This window comes from Poecilia mexicana, unplaced genomic scaffold, assembly GCF_051168715.1.
Source record: "Poecilia mexicana isolate PSO_F unplaced genomic scaffold, ASM5116871v1 scaffold_17, whole genome shotgun sequence".
Classification (NCBI taxonomy): Eukaryota; Metazoa; Chordata; class Actinopteri; order Cyprinodontiformes; family Poeciliidae; genus Poecilia; species Poecilia mexicana.
Genome location: NW_028263386.1, coordinates 15,189,338 through 15,212,910, shown reverse-complemented (window position 1 = coordinate 15,212,910; position 23,573 = coordinate 15,189,338). Strand labels below are relative to the sequence as shown.

General features: G+C 37.6%; 1 protein-coding gene across 1 annotated transcript in view; it reads right to left on the bottom strand.

The window, feature by feature from the left end:
• LOC106919801 (A-type potassium channel modulatory protein DPP6-like) overlaps positions 1–23,573 on the bottom strand; it is an 80,740-nt gene that overhangs the window by 24,088 nt on the left and 33,079 nt on the right. The window contains exons 2-3 of the mRNA XM_088014816.1: positions 9,181–9,382; positions 5,639–5,737 (exon numbers count right to left, since the gene is read on the bottom strand). Coding sequence (XP_087870942.1) covers positions 5,639–5,737; positions 9,181–9,382 — 301 coding nt within the window. The remainder of the gene's footprint in view (positions 1–5,638; positions 5,738–9,180; positions 9,383–23,573) is intronic.

Genomic DNA, 23,573 nt, shown 5'->3' with positions numbered 1-23,573 from the left:
AGTTAGGTTTTCTGATTAATTACTGCCTCTCAGCCATCCGGTGGTGCAGTTAAAACACGCCGTTTACACTCCTTTTTTTATCCCACAACATCTTAATTTCACTGGGACATCTCTGGGATATGTCTCTGTCATGATTTGTATGGTTGTGGTGGTGAGGATGAACGCCGAGACCCAGATGATGATTTAATAAGGAGAAGCTCAAAACAGTCCAATGCAGGCGGCACGGCAGAGAGAATAGCACACAGCTAATTACCGTTAGCAACTGATAGAGGACTGAAAAAAAGAGAGATGACGCCGACACAGGACTTAACCAGTTCTACTGTGACAACAGACAGACTGACGCTGACAAAGACGACAGTAGACGAGGACCCGACAAGAGACAGAGACAACAGGTGGACTTAAAGAAATCAACAGGGAAGACAGGACAGGAACAGGACTGAACACAGAAAACACAGATCACAACAGTCTCAGCAGAGTTGATCCTTTTATACCTAAAACAGAGACTCATTACTCTGAAGCATGTTCCTGTTAGACATTAAAGATTACAAACTAGCATTAATTGCGTCTCTTAATTAAAATGCCTGCCTGTGAAAAGATATCCTCATTATTTATCGTGTGTGTGTAGGTGTGTGGGTGTGCGCGCGCGTGTGTGTGTGAGTAGCTCATACTCTACAAACTGTGTTCATGCTCAAATGAGTGGTAGCTTATATATTTTTATTTAAAGGCTTTAAAACTAAACCCGCTAGAGCTTGCTCTATTTAATATTCTATGCAATGTTCTGTATAATGGATGACAGAAAATGAAGGTGGATATTTACGATATCTAAGCATGGTTGACTGAAAAGCTTTTATCTTTGTAGATAAACCACAGATAGGACAGTACTTCAAGCACTTGGATTGTAGCAGAAATTAAAACTGAAACAAAATATCAGTTTTATTCATGTCTTAATAATTTGGCTGTGAAATTGATAAGCATTTTCATTTGCACAGCTGCCATTTTTTTTTTCTGTGGCAAGTTTTCTTTGTGCAGAAAGAAAACAGAGCAGTGGGATCTTAACATTGAATCATGACCTACACATTGAATGATAATGTAGAGTATGAAGTGTGCTGGGTTAGGCATTAATTTTCCAACACAAATTCTGCAAAAAAAAAAAAAAAGAAGAAGAAGAAGTCAGCCAACCATGCTCCAAATCTCTAAGGCCTTTGATGTTTTTAAAACAGCAACCACAAAGCTATACGTCTGCAGGAATCCTGTTTCCTGAATTATTCCAACAAGCTATATTACCTTGCACAAACGGCAAAAACAAATGCTAATTAATAGTGAAATGTTTGCAGTTTCCATATTTTTTGTACTATATCTGGAAGAATTTTTTTTAACCACATTTTAATAAAATAGATGGGACTTGAAACCACTGCGGGCCCACCGTTCTTTTTTATGTATTCCATCATATCTCAAAAACATGAACACCAGTGAGACAGAAGGCAGTGCCTCTTTGTTTTAGAGATCAATGTGAAGGTTGAATCATTGTGTTTGGAGCCAGGAGTGTGTGAGAAACTCAGAGGTGAGTAAGAGACTTCAGAGGCGGAAAGTGATCAAAGAGCAACAGGGATCAATTACGCACCGCTGTGAATGAAGTCCACAAAATATTGATGAGAGCCGCCCGAGTGAGAGGCTGTCCCGTCGGATTTCTTATCAGAAGGTCATTAGCGACAAATGAATGCTGATTGCATTAACTTAAATGACAAGTGCAATGTCACACAATTGATTGCGGGAGTTTCGTCAGGTGCTGAAGGCGCTTTCATCACGATTGCAAATGAAGGGCGCAGACACGTGAGAATGTAAGTAATTATATGTTAATAAGGAGGTAATGTAAGTAATCACAGGATAATCTGCTCAGCAGAAAACGGGGACAGATGGTTCTGTTCATTACATGCCATCCCTCAACTCCAATCAGACGTACACATGCAAGTTGATTTTAAGCAGAAGGTATTAGAAGTTAAGCTAAGCTAAGGGCTTCAACAAAGTAAAGGCAACAAATAACATATTTGAAATGTTTGCAGTTGGTTTGTGAAAATAAAGCAAAAATAAACATTAATGAGACTTACATAAAAGAAGCACGCTAGAAATGCGCGATAGGGTAAGTAGGATTAATTCGGTACAAAATCAGGACAAGTGTTGATTTTTTTTTTTTTTTCCTTTGTTTTTGCATTACAGATTTGTATAAATTAACAAATAATTTGTAAGTTGCTCCTGGGCAATAGCTTTCTATCCACTAGATGTTTTGGTATTGCTTTGTGCACTGCTAGTGCAAAGAAAATGTCTGTTTTCAAAAACCAATTAGACAAAGTAATTCTTTATACTCATGTATCTTGTTTTTGTGTTTTTCTGATGGTGCTAATTCAATGGAGCATTCAAGATATTTAAAGAAGGCCCCATGTGGGGGTCAGTTCAATTCAATTCAGTTAAAAAAAAATACTTAATTAATCTCACAGGGAAATGAGAGCTCTCATCTCAGTTTCTTCAAAGAATCCTTATAGAACATGATTGATGTGTAGCGGTCTGTGTTTCAGATATAGTGTTGTTTTAAATCTCAACACATGCAGGGCATTTCAATCAGAATCAAAATCAGCTTTATTTGCCAAGCATGTGGACACAAACAAGCAACTTGATTTCGGTTTTGCTTTTGCACTCAACGAAGACAAAATAAAGAAAGAAAAACAATTGCAATTAATTGTAGAATTTAAGTACACAATTCTATGCTACACCACAAAACTTTAGAAAGTGACACCAAAACAAGATTGAGGAATTCCATCTATCACTAAAGTCTGCCATTTGGAAAAAATTATGTTTCTCATTCAGCTACAATTAAAGTAGGGTGGACCAGATCAAAACTGAATAATTTAAATATCAAAACTCCAAAATGATTTGATTTTTTATTTTTATTTTTTTTTTTTGTCACAAATCATGTAACAGTCTTATTTAGCCATTCCTGAACAACAACAACATAGTGATTTTCAAATGTTGTTGTATAACGACTTCATTAGTTTACATCTCTAGCAGGTTTTGAACGACATGCATTTTGAAACTGGAAAATGTTGAGAAAAATGACACAATTGTCATAAAGTGCAAACATTCCCTCTTCACAGTTACAGAAAGTAAAAAAAAAAATCTTAATATACGACATATGTCAACATATGTCTGATGTGCCCTTAATTCAATAAATGCAAATGTGCAGCAGGTGCAACATTCCTCGCCAAACACACACACACCCACACACGCACACACACACTGTTGTGGAGCAAAATCTGTTAATGACACTGCAAGGCAACCAGACCAAATACACCATTTGCCTTAGTTTTCATGGCATGAGCAAAACAAACAAAAAAAAAAATCTAAGAAACAAAACAAAGTATATCAAAAGACTTCATTTGTTTTCTGTGAGAAAACAAATGAAGTCAGCTGTGCCTTACTGCACTAATTAAAGTACACATGTATTCTGCTTAGGTTATCATCTTTACTTGTTATAGTCCTCAAACTTGAACAGAACTCTGTTAAATAGAAAACGTAAACTAATCACAAATGAGTTAAAGCCGTTTCCTTCGGACTTGCTAACAACTCCACAGGAGCTTGACCTGGTGACATAGGAAAGCTATTCACCAGTAAAAGCTTTGCTAAATTATCATTGTGCCCTTTCAAAGGTTTGATAAAAAAAAAATGTTTTTAAGTTCAAACATCTAATTAGCAGCTGAAAACATTACACACTCAGCTTTGATCAGTTTCAGAGGTTGGACTGGTAAAACTGATGCAGTCTGGACTAAAAACCGCTGCAAAAGTTTGGAGAAGCTTGGAGAATTTTAGCTGCCAAACTGAACCGTCCAATCAGAATAAAACAAAGAAGGAAACGATCACCATGAAAAAAAGGACAGTGCCAGATTACAAACCAATTCATCCGAACATACAGATAAATTAACTCGACTTGTAAGCAAATATCATTGTTTAGTGAATCTACTTTGTGGCTTGACTTACTGCAGTGGTTTTAACCACAATGCTATAGCTTGTCTCATTAAATGCTGTTGCTCCCACACTTCCCCCGTCCACAGACACACTTGCTGCTCTAGGCTTGTTTTCAGTCTGCTGTGTGTGTGTTGATTCTACAATTAGTCTTGCTCTACACTAGGAGATGATTAGAGTTGTTTATGTGACATTTATTTAAATTGGAGAAATGTTAAGGGGTCTTATTGTGTTTAGAGGTATTCAAATAAAAAGACAAAGAAGTTTGTGTTGTCAAATAAAGACAGATCCAGGGCTCAATAAGGATTAGTCTTTTACTTTGTGAATCTTCAGGCATTCCTTTAGTGAGAGCATGAACATTTTTCTTTTCCTTATTTGACAGCAATCCGTTTCTTCTGCGTCCTCCATCCAAGGAGGAAGGACCAAAACATCAAAATGTAATAGAAATCATGGAAGAAAACCCAGTCAGTTGTTTCAACATCTTAAAAATTAACTGCTATTCTTTACAAGCAACAAAAACTCACTTTTTTTTCCCAGTGTGTTTGAAGGTGCTTGCAGTCTTTTGTCTTTAGAGAATTGGTTGTGGTGGAAAAGTGGCAGAAAGTCTTTAGATTCAGAAAAATGCTGAATCCCACTTACTACTTTTGGGACGTGGGCTGAATTTAATGGAACTTAAACACAGATATAAGCTTACCAGAAACAATACCTGAAGGAGTATTTAATGCTTTTCCCTGTGTTTTATCTTGCTAAACTGAAATAAGTTTGTGGTTTCTCAATGAAATTAAGCAAGTATAATTTTAATCTTTTTATTAAAACAACAATGTTTGTTGCTGTCTGCAAAAAATGTAAGAAGAAGCACCATGTTGTGGTTTAAAATAATGTGGAGCAATCTTCCTAGTGAACACCAGGGGACGCTAAATTCCCTGATCCAACATGGATGGGCTATATAGATAGTTTTAATCTCTGGTGTTACTTCAGAAAAACAACAAGAAACCTAAAGTGCTAAGCATCTTTTACTCGTTAAGATGATCTGTTTTTAATTCTTTAAACTTGCAGCTGAAATTAGTCTGCATTATGTCAGAATTTATTTTCTGTCTGAAAGCAAATAGTCACAGATATGTGACTAAGAAACAGTATTACCTACAGAGACAGACTAACTACTTAACTATGCTTGTTCTGGAATTAATGAATCTGAAAACAAAGAAAGTTCAGTTTTTCATTTTCACTCACAAAGCTAAACTATTGCAGCTTTTTAAATGAATTAGATCTCATCTGTGGTCCACATCCTACAGATACAATTTGAAAAAATAATAATTGTAGACACACTGTGCAAGGCTCACTTGCCTCAACTGCTTTAAATGTATCTAGATGCAAATGATTTTGATCTCTGCTTTGTAAATGATTAAAATAACCTGTTTGAGTTTTAAACTTGCGCTAATCTCACTACTCATGAGCTCTTATCAGTGCTGGTTGTTCAGGAAGCTGCACCTCTGGAAAAAAATGTGTCAGATTTTAATGCCAATGGTACATTGTGAGTCGAAAAGGAAAATGTCAAACTGTCTGAGTGTGGGTTGTGTTTTGACAAAGAAGTCAGTTTTTAAATGTCAAAGCTGAACTGTAAACGCACCACTGAGCCATTTAGCATCTGGGTCATGGATTCGAAGGTCCGCACCGAAGATGTCTTCGACTGTTACTTTCTTCTTATGAGCGAGGCTGTCATCTTCACCTGTCAAATGCATCAGAGTTAGATAAATAAGCATGGATATATTAAATGCTTTACAAACTCTTCTGCCGAGGAAATAAAATATACAGACTGGCTTAATTAAGACACATGACCATTGTTTTTTTCTCTCTCTCTCTCTCTCTTTATCTGTTGGTTTATCTCAGTAAAAACAACCAAGATTTTGACTAGAATTTATAAAAGCTCCAGGGATTTTGAGGTCAACTTTTAAATGCTTTCCTTCAGCAATTTTCAAAGAAAAGAATGTAAGAAGATCAAGCTGCTGTGAGATTCTCATCATTTTAGCATAGTCTGCCTTTTCGCAGACATCGCGGTAGTTCTAACATCTGTTCCCTGCCTTAAACTTAGAAAGTAAAGCAAAATGCAAAGAGAAAAAGAAAAAGAAATACCATACCAACTTTATTTATAAAGCACTTTAAAACAACCACAGCTGATACAAAGTGCTGTACATCAAAACACAACATAACAATAAAAAAAAAAAAAACATAAAATAAAAACTTACAGTTTAAAAACAAAAACATACAATTTAAAACTAGATCCCACTAGAGTTGAAAGTCAAGTAAAATAGATGGGTTTTAAGACGAGCTTAAAAGTAGACAGTGAAGCGTGGCTCAATTGGTCTGTGAGTAGCATGCTGGGGTTTTTATCTAGCAGAAGGTTGGCAGCGCCTTGTTAACCCAAAGGTCAAAATGAGACCTGAAGCTGGCAGATGAACCGCGGTTTGAACAAACGACGGGGGGAGCCAGGCCAGGAGAGAGGAAAAAAGGCCAATATGTAAAGTCTTACAGAGTTTTCTGTTGCATCTGCGTTTAGAAACAACAGCTATCACAAAGACTGACAGCCTGGTATTATTTTGCAAATGGATAATTAAAATCTGTTGACAGGCCTCAAGTTGTTTGCAAGCAATAAATGTGTGAAGCCACGTCAAACACTGTAAAGTGTTTATCAGCATATAAGAAATCAGAGAAATTCTCTCCTCTTGCAAGCCGGGGTAGCATGAGAAGGCTGATTTGTGGAGGAAAATTGGATCTGACATCAGGCTGGAGCTGCTACTGCATTATCATCCCAATTAATACAGGCATGAATGGCATTGAACATTAAAAGACCTTTTATCCAGTGAAACGATGAGCCCGTCTCTGTGCATAAACCAGCACAGAATCACCATCCAAAGACCTGGTGTTGTCTGTAAAAGTGCGCCCCGCTGGAAGGGGGTCATCAAATTAAAATAGCTTGCCTGAGCTGCAGGAACCTGCAGAACGCTGCTGCCGTGACAAATCATATGAGGTGAGTTTGCAGGCTGCAGGGCTGAGTGTAAAGTCAGCCATGGGTGCAGGGAAACATGTGTATTCATGCTCCTGAACAGGTGTCTCATCTTGTCCCCATGGTTACATGGCAATTATGAGTGTTTCACAAATTTAACAGATTCCCATTAATCTGGAGTAGCAAAACAGTCGACAAGTATCAAAAAAGATAAACATCCTTTCCTTTTTACAGTAAATGCTATTATTTTTTTTTAAATATGATCATTTGTTTTCTTATTACAGCTCCAAAAAAACATTCTGCTTTCTGATTGTTCCCACAATTTTTAACCTTCAGTGACTATATTAGATAACTCTCTTACAGTTTAATCAAATCATTCAATTTGGTACACTTTAAATGTTTAATCCCATAGTGCAAAATTTTAATTTTTTTTAATTTAAATTATATTCAAAGAAACTATTAATTCACAAGGTCTAAAGCATAATTTGAATTATAATGACAGTGCAGCTACATTTATTGGCTCAACTAGATGTGCCTAAAGCCCTAAAATAAATCTTTTACTGCATTATTGCTTTGACTTCTAATGTGCTTAATACAGTCAGGATTTTCTTAAAGAGTAGCATTATGGTAATTCAACTCCCTCATGAATCACCTGAATTTATTCAGATTTTATGGCCACAGAATTATCAAAGATGTGCAATTAGCATGTGCCGCTGCCTTTTTTTAAATTTTTTTTGACCTTTCAGTATCTGACTGTTCTTCAGTATTCCTGTGTGTTTCTGACAGTGAAATAAGAGTTTAAAGGCCAAACAACAAACTCATGTCAAACCCCGTCACCGCTTACTTGATGGTAGTAAGAGTGGCAAAAGTGACCGCACTTACAAACACAAAATTTCTGTGATAAGAAAGTAAAATATGGAACAACTTCAATAAGCAAATACATCATGAGGGAATATGATGGATTCCAGGCAATGGCGTAATCAATATGCTAATTTGCGATTTATGTTATGACCTATAGACACATGCCCTTAAGCTTCAATGCAGACAAAACATGATCAATCAACTATTAGTTCAACTTGGAGCCGCAAGCTTTGCCCAAACTGTTATTGTTTCGAAGTATGAGAATAAATAAATTAATCTTAACTTGGCTGAGATGAATCTAGAACCAGTTATCTTGTTGTAGGAACGATTTGTTCCCCAGAGAGACAGAAAGTCATAGTTAACACATTAGTTCAAAGAAAATTGGATGATTTTATTTTTTTTCCATAACATACATAAAATATACCAAAATACTAATTTAGAAAATAAATATATTAATTAAAACTAAAGGTTTGATATTTCTAAAAATAAATTCAGAAAGAATATATGAAACGCCATTTATGTTAAAGGTTTGGAGACATCAATGCAGAAAATGAGGCCAACACTGCATATGTAAAATGGTGTGAAATATGCAGTCAAATGAAAAATTTAAAGTTTGGTGCAACATTTTTTTTAAGTACCTTAGACGTTTAACAGTTTTGATCAGTTTTCATAAAATTTTTACAAAATGTCTAAACTACACATATTTTGTCACTTAATGCAAATCAGTACATTTGAACCTGTATTGTTATGCGTCATTTGCCGATTAGAAAAATTCAATTAGAACACATGCAGTATAGAAACTAATTGTTTAAATGTCAGTAATAGATTTATGGTAATATCCTGAGTTAAAACTTTGACCCAGTTCATCTGCAGTGGTGGGAAGAATTGGAGCAGATATAATGACATATTTTAATGCAAATCACACCAGCTGACACAAGCACGTCTCAGGGGATAAAAGTTTACAGCGTGCTTCCTTTATTTTCCATGTTTTCTCGCATGCAGTTCTGTGAAAAGATGAAACTCTGATGCCCGGTGTGATAAAATAGCGCAGTTGAAAGATGTCGAATAATCATGTCTGGTTGAAGAGTGAGGAGATTTTCCTGCAGTTTGAGTAAACCCACAAGATTTGTCGTCATTTAAAGAGCAAGAAAGCGCCTCCAGAAAGCTTGAAATGCAAGTAAATGACATGTAAAAATGCACTATTTATATGCATCACTAGGAGGTCATGTTGTCTTGCATTATAAAGCAGAGTACTATTTTTAAGGAAGTGTTGACTAAGCGGCAGAGTTTTGTTGTGTGATACATACTTGGGGTCAGTAAGATAACAGAGGTGACAATCAGAGAGCATATGATCAGGATGACCAGGAGGGCGATTGCTATTCCCTTCCAGTTCCTCTGAGGCGGCGCGCTACCCACAAGGTCCTGAAATGACAAAAATATGACATGACAAACACATACAATGTTAATCGACGTTTTAAATCTTACAAGATTCTTTGTTCTCTTGACAGCTTAAGTTGATCAGCTGAGTTTAATGATTCAGTCAAAATAAAATGCCTATCTTGAAATAAAACTTTTCTAAAAAAAAAAAAAAAAAAAAAAAAACAGAACATGTGACTTTTCAAGCTACAGTTTCACCCTCCCTGTTGAAGTAGTACAAACAGACAGATATGAGCACATACCTGGTATTGTGGTGAAACACTACTTTGTCTGCTTAAATTAGTGCTTTTCAACTCTTGCATATGACTGCAGTATTTTTTTAATCAAGCCTACCAATCTTCACAATAGGCATTGATCACTCTTTTTGTTTTGCATAATTCACTACTTTAACTTCTGAGCTCTGCAAGACACCATTACGATGTTTTCCATCCATCTTCTGCAGTGCGTCGCTTTCTTCAAAAACCTTCCTGGTGCACTCTCTTTGGAATCACAACCTCAGTCTGAATCCAAAGTGAAGAACTTCCACAAACCCAAACCCGGAGCAAAAGAGACCATCGCATCATAAAGAGACCATAAACCAAACGATAGTATCAATGCTGTCCTCTGTGGCCAGAGGAACACGTCCGATCCAGATTTACTCCTTGTCCTCTGTGGATTCTGATGTGAGTGCTTACGTTTTTAACAACCTCAGAACGTGAAACATATTCTTGCGTTTTAATCATAAAATTATAGAAAATCCACACTTCTTACAGTACAGTTGCAATGCCTTGGAAAGGCTCAGAAATACTTATTGGAATGAATGTGAATATATTATGCGCAATAATATACTGCTCAAAAAAATAAAGGGAACATTTCACTTTAATTTTGTGTGTGGCTCCAAATCCACGCCTCCATTGGTTAATAAATTTGATTTCCATTGATGATTTTTGTGTGATTTTGTTGTCAGCACATTCAACTTTGTACAGAACAAAGTATTGAATAAGAATATTTCATTCATTCAGATCTAGGATGTGTTATTTGAGTGTTCCCTTTATTTTTTTGAGCAGTGTATAATAAAATAATATGTGGTGCATTTTGCCAAAGTGCACCACAGAGTGCCACAGAAAGTAATTTCTGCCTGTTGCCATCAGGCTTCACAATGCCCAACTCTGTGCTAATTGATTCTATTTGTTTCTGTGCTCATTTATAGGTCATTTATTGATTAATATATTGCATGTGATTGCTTGTTATTTATTTATTTATTTGTTTATATCTAGTCATTTTGAACTTATCACTCTTAGGTATAAATATATTTTACAACCTTTGTATTTATTACCTAAGATGGAGTAGCTTTCAACAAATAAGCAATTTCCCCTTGGGGATCAGTAAAGTCTATTCTATTCTATTCTATTTATTTTTGATAAATACAAAAGACTAGAAGGTGATTGGACAATAAAGTCATTTAAAATAGCCATGAGTTGCATCACAAAAAAGTAAAATATAGCCCCTTCACGAACACAACATTTTCACGAGACACTATGATCTATCTCCCATAATGTCTCAGGATGACCTTGGATGCACTTGGTGTTTTAAAATTCATCTCATCACACATAAGACACAAGCATATTGTGCCGCCGCAGCTGGAAAGCAGAGATTGGCCGCAGAACAGCCCATTCTCTGACAGACAGATGCTTACAACTCAACCACTTTTCGTGCACTATAACTCTGCAATCATTGAGCCGCTCCCTGCTGCTCGCGTGCGAGGAGTCCCCGCAGCTTCGCCTGATAGCTGGAGTGGAGCGACGGCTTCAGAGCAGGCGCAACGGGCAGAATAATGAGCCGCTCCCCTAGCGCAACCCAGCAGATGGTAGATAGCTAATCAGCACTGTTTGAGGCGCATCTACTGGAAAAATCCACAGGACACAGAAAACATTTTAAGAGCAGACATGTGGGAGGCGGCGGACTGGTAGCCAAAGATGACTGGCCCAAACCCAAAAGCATATGTCTTCAACTTTTTTGGTTATGGAGGCAATCTGAGTGCTGTTATTGTGCGATTCCCCTGGCACAAACACACACCATCAACCACTTGTAAACATATTGTGTCCATTCGAAACAGATGGTCTACTAAGTAGCAATGGATGAGAGCTAAACGCCAATTTACTCAATGTTCAGGCTCGTGGCATTGTTGAATGATTACTCTGCTATCTGTGGTACCAGTCTGTAGATAAATGATAAAAGCCTTCTACTGAGGAACCGATTTCTGATAAATGATAGACAGACCAGTTCCATGATAACCAACAAGTCCTGCTTTTGTTCTTACAGCATTGTTACCATGGAAAATGTGATTGAATGACTTTTCTTTAAAGAATGTAACAGATAAACAAAGTACTCCAAATTAAATTGAATTTGTTTTGTTTCTTAAACGCATGCACTTCAACTCATCCTCCTTCACTCGAAGCCCTAAATAAAAATCTGGTGCTTCATTCACCTTTCAAGGTCATCTAATTTAAAAAACAAAAACAAAACCTGACTGCACCAGTGGGGAATCTAAATGTCACAAGGTATAATTAGATTTATAGCTGTCATTGTGTGAGGGTGGGGGAGAGGAAATCAATCAAGAAGCAAAAAGAAGACAAAGAATTTCTTAATGCAGTTCAGAGACAAAGACCTGAAGAGTAAATACTTGGAATGGGTTATGGAAAGACATGGAAACTCTTTCACTTTCCCAGAGACGTTACCCTGCAAGATCCCCAAAAAGATGATCTCTGTGGGAAAACAGAGATCAAAACAGACTGGATATTTTAAATGATCTTTGTAAGATGCTTCACTGGCCTTAAATGAAAAAAGATATCACAGTAAATACCAAAAATTACTTTAACCAAAGTCTTCAGTACCAAAACACAATTCTCAAAAGTAGCAGTGATACGGTGATGGCAGAGTCGTCCAGTGGAAATAATAAGAGATGAGAGTAAGTATACTTAGAGTCACATTTAAGTTCCTTTGAGTGGCCTAGTCAAAGCTAAGACATCAGTCTAATAAGTTTATATGTATGCCGTGAACGACACATTAAAAATGTCCCGAATCCTCTGTGTTTTGTCATATTTGCACGGATTAACAAGACATTTAAGTTACTGCTAACTTTAAAAAAATAAGGGTTACCTGAATTTTCTCCCTCTTCCCCTTCTCCTTTTTGTTAACATATGTTTGCAGCTAAAGGGATAAATGTCATTTGTAATTTTTTGCATCAGCGATTTCATTAGTTATCCTCAATAGCCTATAATAATTGACAGATAATTTTAGAAGAAAGACATTTTCTAACTTCACTAATGACCTAAAAGCACAGCTATTCACACCCACATTCAACCGATTTGCAGCAGCCTTGTGTTTTAATGAGGCTGTGTTCTTCCTAAAAGCAGATCTGGTTTTAGCAGGGATCCAGGTCAGCCTGACGCTTGTAGCGGAGAGGCTGCCAGTGGGAAGTGAAAAGGTGACTATAAATCAACACTGATAGGAGCTCCTGTGTCTAACTCAGCAACCTGGCTGTGCCTGGTACCAGATCTGGGATTCTAATGAACAGTTCAGACAATAACTACTCCATTTTTGTTTTTTGCCTACGTGGCATTAAAACCTCATTTCATCAGGTTAATCCTGGTTAGGTGTTTGCACTGCTTCATTTACATACTCATTCAGTAGACCAGTAGTCTGATCAGGAGCAACATGTTGCCTCCAAAGTGGAGCTAGTCAATTTTCCCCAAAATGCCACAGATGAGAGTAGTTGTTTTTTAAACAAAAGGTAATAAAAAAGGTTGTTTACTGCAGGATTCCCATGCATTTGAATGACAATAAGAAGATGAGTGTTTTTGTTGTTTAGTTATTTATTTTGTATTAGGATAAGAACTGCATGACGTTTTCCAAACAAAAAGTACATTTGGATATTTTATTATTCCTCCACCCCATTCATCATATATCGTACATTTGACACACTTTTTCACAAAAGTCCTCACTGTTTTCTCCGTCCGATCCTAATTATGAAAATATTTTGAAGAGCAAGTTTGTTTATGGAGACTTTATAATAAATCTTATTTGTTTTTGGTTTGCTTAATTAAAATGGATTTAAGATGTCTTGTAGTTCCAGTGTTAAATGCTCTTTAGAAATTATGGTCTAAGAATGTAGGCTACACCTACATTCTTAGAACATTTTATGCTATTAGTTAACAATAGTCTCAAAATGACATTTATGGTAATAACTTCTGGGACAATTTATCGTCCAGCAAAATGTGTTACTGTGGCAGGCCTGATCATAATTCTTCCATCCAATGGTAAGATCATCCACATGTTCGTACTATTAAAACTTTATTCCTTAGAGACTTGACCTTGTTTTGGGTGATGCTGCAGGTCAGGACAACAGGATATCTGACATTTTGAATTTATATAGTACGGAGACATCAGGCAGGATTTGACATGTACAAGTAAACTATTGAGTTTGGATTTAGGCCAAATAATAAGACAAAATTGTGAATGTTAAGATAAAGCCAAAACAAAAGTATCCAGATAGGCCAGAGGTCACATATCCTGCTCTCAAAGTCCATAAACAGGCCATTAAAAATGTCTGCATCCCACCTGAGCTAAATATTGAATCATAAATTGTTTATTCTGCTTATGAGCAAGTTTGGAATAATTGTACCTATATCCACTCAATGGTTTAATAAATACCCTTTCAGAATAAAATGTAAGGTTTAACTAGAGGGCTTCTGTCTGGAGGTTTTAAATTAGAGGTCACGATCCGTGTGCACAAACAGCAACTTTCCACATTAATCTTCCCACTCACAGATACTGAGGAGATCCAGCCACCCGTATCGGTCCAGCTGTTCATAACCGTGTTACCAATTAGGCCTGGTCTCCGGCTGCCTGTCGTGGCGAGAGTGCTTATGGGGCAGCTCAGCGAACCGTCCACAAGTTAACGAGGGGTCCATGTACACGTGAAAACGAGACAGCTCGACTGTTCGGCAGAGAGCGCTCGCTGCAAGCGTCTCTGAAGCCTCCAAAATGCAACGCTGCCAGTTACTTTCAATTAAATGCTAAAAATGATCCTGTGTTTTCTTTGCCTTCGTACCTCTTGTCTCTGCAGTTTGCCTAACAGCAAGGCAAATCAATACCGGAGCCAGTGAGTACACATAGAAAACCAGCAGTAGCATCAATAAGCTGATTTATTGCTGCAGAGGAAAAATGTGTTCAGAATAAGGTGAACATCCAAGATCTAAATGATCCTGTTTCCCATACGATATCATACTTTGATGGGTGAGACATGCCGATGCCGACCTCTCCCTGAGCTAGATACTGAGCCGATACTTTGGGAGGTTTGCAGATAACGGCGCTGTTCCTGCTTCTGCTGCCTTGTGATCTAAAAGTGACGAAGAGTTGAAGCGCACCCTCAGAGAGGTGTCCGGTTCACTATGCCTATGTAGTATATAGGGGTATCTATAGATATGATATGTTGATCTACTTGCTATTACTTTGTTTCCAAAAAAGCTCAGATATAAGCTGGGAATGTAAATGTGGATAAGGAAATGGCAAGTACTGTCAAATGAAATGTGAGGTAAAGTCACTTTGCATGAAAAACTTTCAGTTATGCTCTGGGCCCTGTTATTTTGTTTTATAATGTGACATAACCAGGTGAATGACAGATATTAATTACAGTGTTTTTGAATCCCTCAGAGAGAGATTCAAAAACAGAATAAAAACATATCTCTTTAAACAAATTCCAGGTAAATGTAGCTGGTGATTACACCTCAAAATTAATAAAACATGCACATTTTCATTACTTTTAACAAAAACACTTGTTAGTCATTTCACCCCCTCCACCATGTTGCACTTTTGCACTGCTGGTTGTGTCTCAAACAACTTTTTGGACATAAAGATGAGCTGCTTTTAAAGGAAGCTGGTAACAAGTTATTATCTAAGGAAATGTGTTTATGTCTATTAGCATAGTTAGAGTCAGTTTTAATCAGGGTTCCTAATCTGTCAGATTTTACCTGAACATAATTCTTATTAAAGGCACAATAATTGAAATAAGCTGCAATATAACATATGTTAAATCTACAATTTAAATAAATACATTTATTTGAATTGAACATTGTAGTAGCCAAACTCATGCATCATGGTTAAGTGCATGGATTTCTTTTAATAAGTATGAAAAGAAAGTAGACGGGGAAGAAATGGCAATGTGTGGGCACAAAATTGGAGTATTAATATGCAACGGGGTGAACTAAAGCCCATTAAGAAAGATAACTGAGTTTAAGATACAAAGGGAATGACAAAGAAGTGCCGAAGTATGCACTTATACCATGGAACAATAAAAACCCAACTTACTATATAAATACAGCCTACATTTGAAAAATAATGTACAGAATCTCTGCAAGAAATCCTTTCCTATGTGGGAATAATTGCAGGGGGAAAGTCGTGAATCTCTTGCTTTCTTTTTCAGAAAATGTTTGCTTGCAGATAAGAGGGTGGTTCTATTTTTGTTGGTGCAAAAGAGACTAGTCCAAGAGTTAAAGCATATTTGCCATTTTTGATGCATATATTTATAATCCCCATGTGTGCCGCTGGCATTTACAGTGTTACAAAGTAGAATAATAAAGCAGCTAAACGAGTGTATTTGATAAGTGAAGAGGTGACCCAGTTTTCTGACAGTGGCCACTTTTCTGCACTTTTGATCAGCTGTCCTGGTGAAATCTCCCACAGAGTGTGGATATGAATCTGATATGTCATCAATGTTCTCTGAAAACACCATCACTGTCAGAAAACACAGAAAAAGATAGACAACATGTTCTCTCTTCCAGCTACGATCTAAAAAAAAAAAAAAAAAAAAAAATATATATATATATATATATATATATATATATATATATATATATATATATATATATATATATATATATGTAGACAAATGTGTCGCTTTATGATTCACCCAATTTCTGTCTTTCTATTTCAAATTCCGAAAAAGGGGGTATGTAAGAGTCAGACTAGAAAGTAGCGGAGCGCGTTTTAAAACTGCACTTTACTCTCAAACAGTCTGCTGTTATTAAGTATATACACTCTGATTGCTTTGCCTGTGCAGAGGGGTTTATCTCTGTGTGAAATATAGAGCGTTTCACCCACCTACTCAGGCACTAAAACAAAGCTCCAAACTCAGGCTGAAGTTGCTCACATAAAAAATGTATAAAAAAAGATTAGCATTGTTTCCAGAATAATCCCACACAGGCTCACAGAATCCATCTTTGCGTTCTTAGATGTGTTTAAGCAGCTTTCACTGCCTTGAAAGATTATTTGCCGACTTACAGAGTTCTTCTGTTTTTTACTTTTTTAATAGTTTTCAAATGTAAGTAAAAAAAGCTGGCGCTATGTGAAAAAGTAATATTAAACCTAATGTTGAGTGGTGCCATCCTTGGTGTAATTTTTTCTTCAATTTCCTCATGTGGAGGGCGTCATGTGTTGCTTTTTTTGAATCTTGTTGCTTGTGTCACTTTATCATTCATTCTAAATTGATTTCTTGACCCAACAGGTCAGGCGGTAATCTTGGGTGTGGCTCATAACATTGAGGCAAAATGAGTGGGTTAATCTTTTAATCCTTGATTTAAAAAGAGGACATGTATATTTTCACAAAGGAGAAGGTTGGTTTGCACAGCTCTGAAAACAGCTCTTGTATCATCTTTGGCTGGTAAGAAAATGAGTTTGATGACTTGAAATATGTAAGTTTAAAACCTTGGGAAATGTTTTCAATTATTTTCATTTTGACCATCGTCTTCTAGGACCATGCATCGGTGCTTTACAACAACAGGAGGCGCATCAATATATGAGAACAGCCATTTTCACCTCCTCTCCGCAAACGCTTCTAAATAAATCCAGGCCATTTCAGCACTGACAGCTACAAAGGACAGACAAATCCCATGAGGAGAGTCAACAACATTTCTCTCTGTCTATTTGTTGCTATTTCCATTCTGTTTTTGGAAGAAAAAAAGCTCAAACAATGGCACATCTTTTAAGGTCAAGCTTCCTTTACCCCCCACCTCTCACTCCGTCTAATCCTCTCTCCCTCCTACCTCCCCTTTGTCTAACCATCTCTTTGTCTCTCTGCTGAAGTGTGAAATGGATCTTTCCTGATCTCTGAGCACCTGGTTTCCAAGGGAACCAAGAGAGTTGTTTGAGTCAAATTTGCAGCAAAGATGGAGTCCGCTGGCGAACAGTACAGCAAGAACTAATATTGCTGTTAAGTGTGGGAGGAAGCATGGGGTCTGAAGAGATAAAGTCCTCACAAAGACTCCAGAAAGACAATAGAGAAGAGGAACTGTGGCAACAAAGGCAAAACGCTGCTGTCTAAAGATACAGGACACTTGACACATGATATATAGCACTGCTGTAATGTAGTCACTGTCTAAGAGCAGCAAACCCGAGAGCAAAGCAGCAGTCTGCAGACTTGGGGATAAACTTTTTCTCTGGAACGGCATCAATAAATTATGTGCATTCATGAGTGAGATTAAGAATTCATGCAGCCTGCCTTTTGCTTCGTGAATAGCCGGGCATCAGCCTGTCTGTAGATTTAACTGTCCGGTCTTTGAACACTTTTGGAAAGTCGGGCTCAGAGGGACAAACTCAATTGAAGCTAAATAAAGGCAAAGAAGAATGTGGCTCAGGTGGTGAAGATCAGCTTCAAAAGGACAGTAAGAAAGACCTGTACAGAAGAAAGTCCCACAAATTTAATGTGACACTGTTTCCCCTTAAGGATAATATATATGTTTATATAAGACTTGCAGTGCAGTACGGCGGGAAAACAGTACAGAGAAAAACTATTTGATATAGGGCTGAAACGATTCCTCGAATGATTCGAGTACCTCGATTACTAAAATTCCTCGAGGAAAATTTACCTGCCTCGAAGCTTCGTTAATTTATGTTTTATTAGTTAGCGCACCGTGTTCCGGCCGGGACTTCATTTGCGTTGCGCGGAGCTCTCACTTCCGCCTCTGAGTTGTTGACAAAAGCTAAGTCTCAGCGGCATAAAGTCCAATCTTCAAGATTGGCCCGTGGGGATTTTATTGATTGATGATAATGCCCGACTTTTTATCGTTTTTGGGGAACCAATAAGCATCCTTAAAATGACTGGGGGAATGCCTGGAGTACGGCAGCATTTCTCCTCCGGGGCTGCTGGTTGAAAGCGAACGGCGGGAAGAGCACTGAGGTGAGCGGATAGACTGAACAGGGCGGGCGGCTGAGTAGCTGATGCTTACCGTGTAAATGTAGCTTTACCGACGAACCGCACAATAAATTTCATATCCCGGTCTGAAGAAACGGGTGGCGGAGCGCATCGTACATGGCTGGTAGATGAGTTTCTGAGTGTGACCAGTGAAGGTGTCGTAAATATCCCGTATTGCTTCCCCCCGTGTTCGTCCCCCGGTCTAACGGTTCGTCAGTCCGCTGGTCTATTTCCTCCCCTCCACCCCATCTTACGTTCGTTCATTCGCCCTCTCCTCCCACTCCAGGCGGCATTTCCCGTATTTTCAAACCCAAAGCGTGACAGGTTAGGTGGCAAGGTGAGTTTAATTAATCTATTAAACTCACTGAAGATGAATACATAAACTAAAAGCTGGATTGTAGACATTTTTTATAAGCATATTTGTGAGCCTGCCTCTTTGTTATTAAATTCAATATAATTTCAGATTTTTCTATAACTTTTCTTCAGGTTAACTTAGAAAGTGAGCTATTATTGTTACAGGTTAGTTTTCTAAACTACAAAAAAGCAACTGTTAGGGATGCTCAAATATGAAAAATTGGACTGATATTGATATCTGATAGTAACACCGGTATTATGCCAGATTTACCAATATTTCATTTTATAATTTTTTTTATCCGATTACTCGATTAACCGTAAGAATAATCGATAGATTACTTGATTACTAAAATATTCGTTTACAACAGCCCTAATTTGATAAGTACAAGTAATTTAGCAGTTTAATGATTCTATATGCATTAGGTGAAAGGGACTTTACGTGCTTATTAAGAGATCATATATTTTTCTTTTTTGCCTGGATTACTGTAGAATGGACTCCTCTTTCTCAGATTTCTTACAAAATTTTGGAAGCTTTTTACCAAGACAAACATAGAGAAATACACCACTGCGTTTATTCCTACTGGCTACGTATAACATTTTCAATTAATTGGGGCCTGCCATAAGCAATGCATAGTTTTTAAATGCTACTGACCTCGTTTGTAGCCTCTCAACTATGGATGCCATGTTATTATTAAAATTTTCAAGCCATAGTTTGTGACAAAGGCGAAAAGGCCTTCTGTTTTATAGCTTTTATGTCACTCTCCTCTATTGCTTTCAGGCACGTAATGTCACCTTTAAATTCTTTTATGTAATCTGTTCACTTTGTGAAAGCTCTTTTGGCAAAACTGGGTATGTTCATCATCTACTCCCAGCTTATTGGAAACAATTTCTTAAACATTATTAGGACAAGCACCATGTAGTTAACACTCATTATTATCAAAAACAACAGGTTGTTTAAAGATGGATAGTTGAACTCAGCTGAACATAACGATGGAAAAACAAGCCGGAGCAGCAGAAGTGGGCAAAAACGGAGTTCATAATTTGGGATTACGTAAATTCTGGATTAGTAACTGCTCCTGGACTTGGTTTGGTTCTTGGCACGTGTGGATTTAGGCTAGCTGCTCATTCCATCACATTTAGATGAGAAAGATCTGTGGCAATCTTCGCAAGAAAATGATTTGGCCTGACCCTGACCAGGTCTGAATTGTTATTCTTACCCAACCCAGACTCTGCTATTCCTTCACAATCACTGGACTTGGGGATAAACTTTACCCTCCATCATAGCACCGACCCATTGAGATCACCTGGACGTCGGGGTTCATACTTTTTTATGATCAACAGGTAATGGTATGGTGTTTGCCAGTGCAGTAAGTGAGAAGGAGATGCATTGCAAGTGCACAGAGTAAATCTTTCACAACATGTCGAAAATATCTTTAAATCATTTAGACCTCTGGCTTTTATGCCATTATCTGAGCCCATATGGAAATAAATGATTTAATAAGTGATGAGATGTTTTTCTCCTCTGTGGTCCAGACACTTAAATCCTTCCAGTCAACTACGCTACTCCCTAAATTGACAATCCCGAATTAAATTAAACCCAGCCAGTGCGTCTCAGTTAAAAATACCGTAAGCGCCGCAATCTTATTATGGATGGCCTCAAAGGAGCAAAGTTGTGCCTATGAAACTTTACCAAGTGTGTGGGAAGGAAAACTCAAGGGATCACTGGAGTTGGAACTGATAATAAGAGAAGCAGACACACACTGCAGGAAGCTTTGACTAAAACATGTCTTTATGAAGGCACACTAATAGTGGGGTTGGAAAATGATTCAAAAACGATTCTCCATCTGAGTTTAAGAGGAAAGAGTCCAAAGTTATTGAAAAAGAAATGTTAGCTATGTGTTCAAAATAATTTAACAATAACATCCCTTCCCACTTTTCTGTTTTTCATGAGACCTAAATGTTTTCTAAAGTGCGTCGTTCATTTGTGCAGCAGCGCTCGGCTCCACTGGGTTAGCAGCAGGTGGTGGTGACTGTAGAGTTTTAGAAGCTTGAATCCATGCAGTGAAATGACAGTGAAGCCAAGTGAAGTGGAACAATGGCATCAAATAATAACCCCCGAGGGACAGGAGGGACCACGTTCTTATGCACATCTAAAATATGACAAATTGCTGTTTTAAACATTGCTCTTTTCCTCTGAGATATTACACAAACAACTTCTCAGTTATTTGCAGTTTTACAAGTGAAACCACAGCTAAGGGCGACTACATGGTGTGCCAGTAGTGAAAGTGCATCGATTCACCGGCTCGTCTCTGCTGAAGTTAATTATTGGAAAGAGTCCTCAAAACAGATGGGCAAGAAAATCCATCCCAGTCTATGTGGAATAAATGAATATTAAAGCAGCAGGAAAATGTCTGGAAAAGAATTTAACAGGTTTTGTTTTGTTTTCCTCTCTCTTGTTGTGGAGTGCTTACTGTATCCCCAGAGATGCACTGTCACAATACAAACTTCACCTCTTTACTCCCACTTCAATAGTCACGTATAAATATTTTACCCAAACCTAAAATGTTTAAATTATTGTTTTCCCTTTGTCCTGCGAAGGACCTCAAGTTACGACAATGATCGAGCGAGGTTCTGCTAACTGCCAGCTTGTGACAACAGCTGGTAGCTTGTTCACAAAGCTTTTGCACAAAGCACACATTGAAATGTGCCACGCACAGAAACATGAAAGTACAAGTACACCAACAAGAGTAATACATCCAAAACAGAGTATTCCACAATATGGAGGTTTAGATCATCTAAACTTGAGAACCAACAAAGGCAAAGTGAGGTTTACAATGCCACAGACTGCCGAGCTGTCATCCGAGAAAGAAGCAGTTGCATATTCAAAAGTATTTTAATGCTTTTGCCTATAGAAAGGAGAGAGGGAAGCCTTTAATAGCACTTCCTGGCTCCAGCTTCACTTTGGATATCTTTTTTTTCCCCCAACAGATCTCTTTTTCCCTTATGCTTGCAAAACATCTCTTTCTGCATGGTCTGTGACAATACAAGTCAATGAATGGTTTCAAGCTCAATAAGCCAGAATGGGCACATGCCAAAGATCTCCAATCCACTTGTATCATTTGGCAAGATACCGGGAGGTGCAAAACACCAGTGTTTCTGTGAATAAACCCTAAAAAAAGCTTTTGGAGTGGTGACTGAGACGAGACAGCTGTGATTTTATTGTTAGGGCATAGGTACATCTATCTGCACCTCGTTCCACCTTAGAGTTTCTGTTCATGTCCAATCATTTAGAGGATTTTTTTAAATCAGAAATGCTCTTAAGTCTCTTAAGAATCAAAAAGTAACATTTTAAAGGTGAGGCATTATCCAAAATCACCTTTTTTGAGCTTAATTTCATGAAATAGTGTTATCCTCTCAGAAGGCATACCTGGAGTGTTTGATTCTTTCATGCATGTTTGAAGTATTCTTCAACTTCCCCTTGCAGCCATTTGGGATCCCTAAATGCTTGCTCTCACGAAGCACCGCATATTTCCACAAAGCTCCTCCTTGGAGCTGCAGTCTCCAGTCAAGCTTCCACCTTACAGAGCTCCCCTCCTCCAAAACTCCCTCTCTCAGCTCCTTTAGACTAGTGACAGCAGCAATTAGCAAACACTGTGGCACAGAGCGACATTCTTTTACAGTGTACAGTGTGTTGCCCAAGGTAGCATTTGTGGACTTAAAAGTTTATATGCTCCACAGTTTTGTAATTTTGCTCGACAAAACGTCCTAAACCTCAGATGTAAAAGTTAAAACTTCACTTGCCCAGTTTTGTCTAAACAGAGGAGGTCAGTCAATGGAATGCTCTTCCTAGCTATGTCTCCTTTAGCTGCCTCCAGCCACCAAAAGAAAGTTAAATGTGAAGCTCTGAAATAGAATTAGAGAAACTGAATAAATCGCATGGAATAATGAAGAAATACAACTGCTGTAGTATAAAAGTGGACATGAAAACATGAGAGACAATGTAGAATAGAAAAGCTAACAATGAAAAATTTAAAATGAGTCTTTCTTCAAGATTTAGATCCATTTCATGAAGCCTACAGATGAAATATTTTGCTGATTCTGCCAAAGGACCAAATAGACATATTCAATAAGAAACTTGAACCTGGTCAAAGTTTTTTATTCAAAAGAGAAAATTTCATTAAAATTTTCAGCTTGCACCAAATTGTTTTGCTCTTCAGATAAAAATGGAAGACAAGCACTCATTTTGCCCCTTAAGAGGAAATGAACCATAGTGAGACCAATATTGCTTTGACATTCAAGTCCACAAATAAATGACAACTTCAGACGGCCTCTTACATGTCGCTCCCGTTTTGTTGCTTTTAATCAGTCTATGAACGAGACAAAGAAAGAATGAAAGAGGGGGGAAAAAGTGTTTTCTCAGAGCATATGAATTACCTCCTGCGTCTGGACAAAACTGCCATCGTATCTTTTAATCATCAGAGGAACCGCAGTGCACAACAACACGACTGAAGCTGAATCACTGAAGAATAGATGAGGTCAAAATACGTCTCTCGCTATTCCTCCACCTTTCTTTTTTCTTTTCCCTCGGCTGAATGTATTCCTGAAAAATATGTAGCTGAAAATTAAATCCACTCCGAGTTACAGGAAAGATAAGAGCTCTATTATGCTCTCAGAATAATT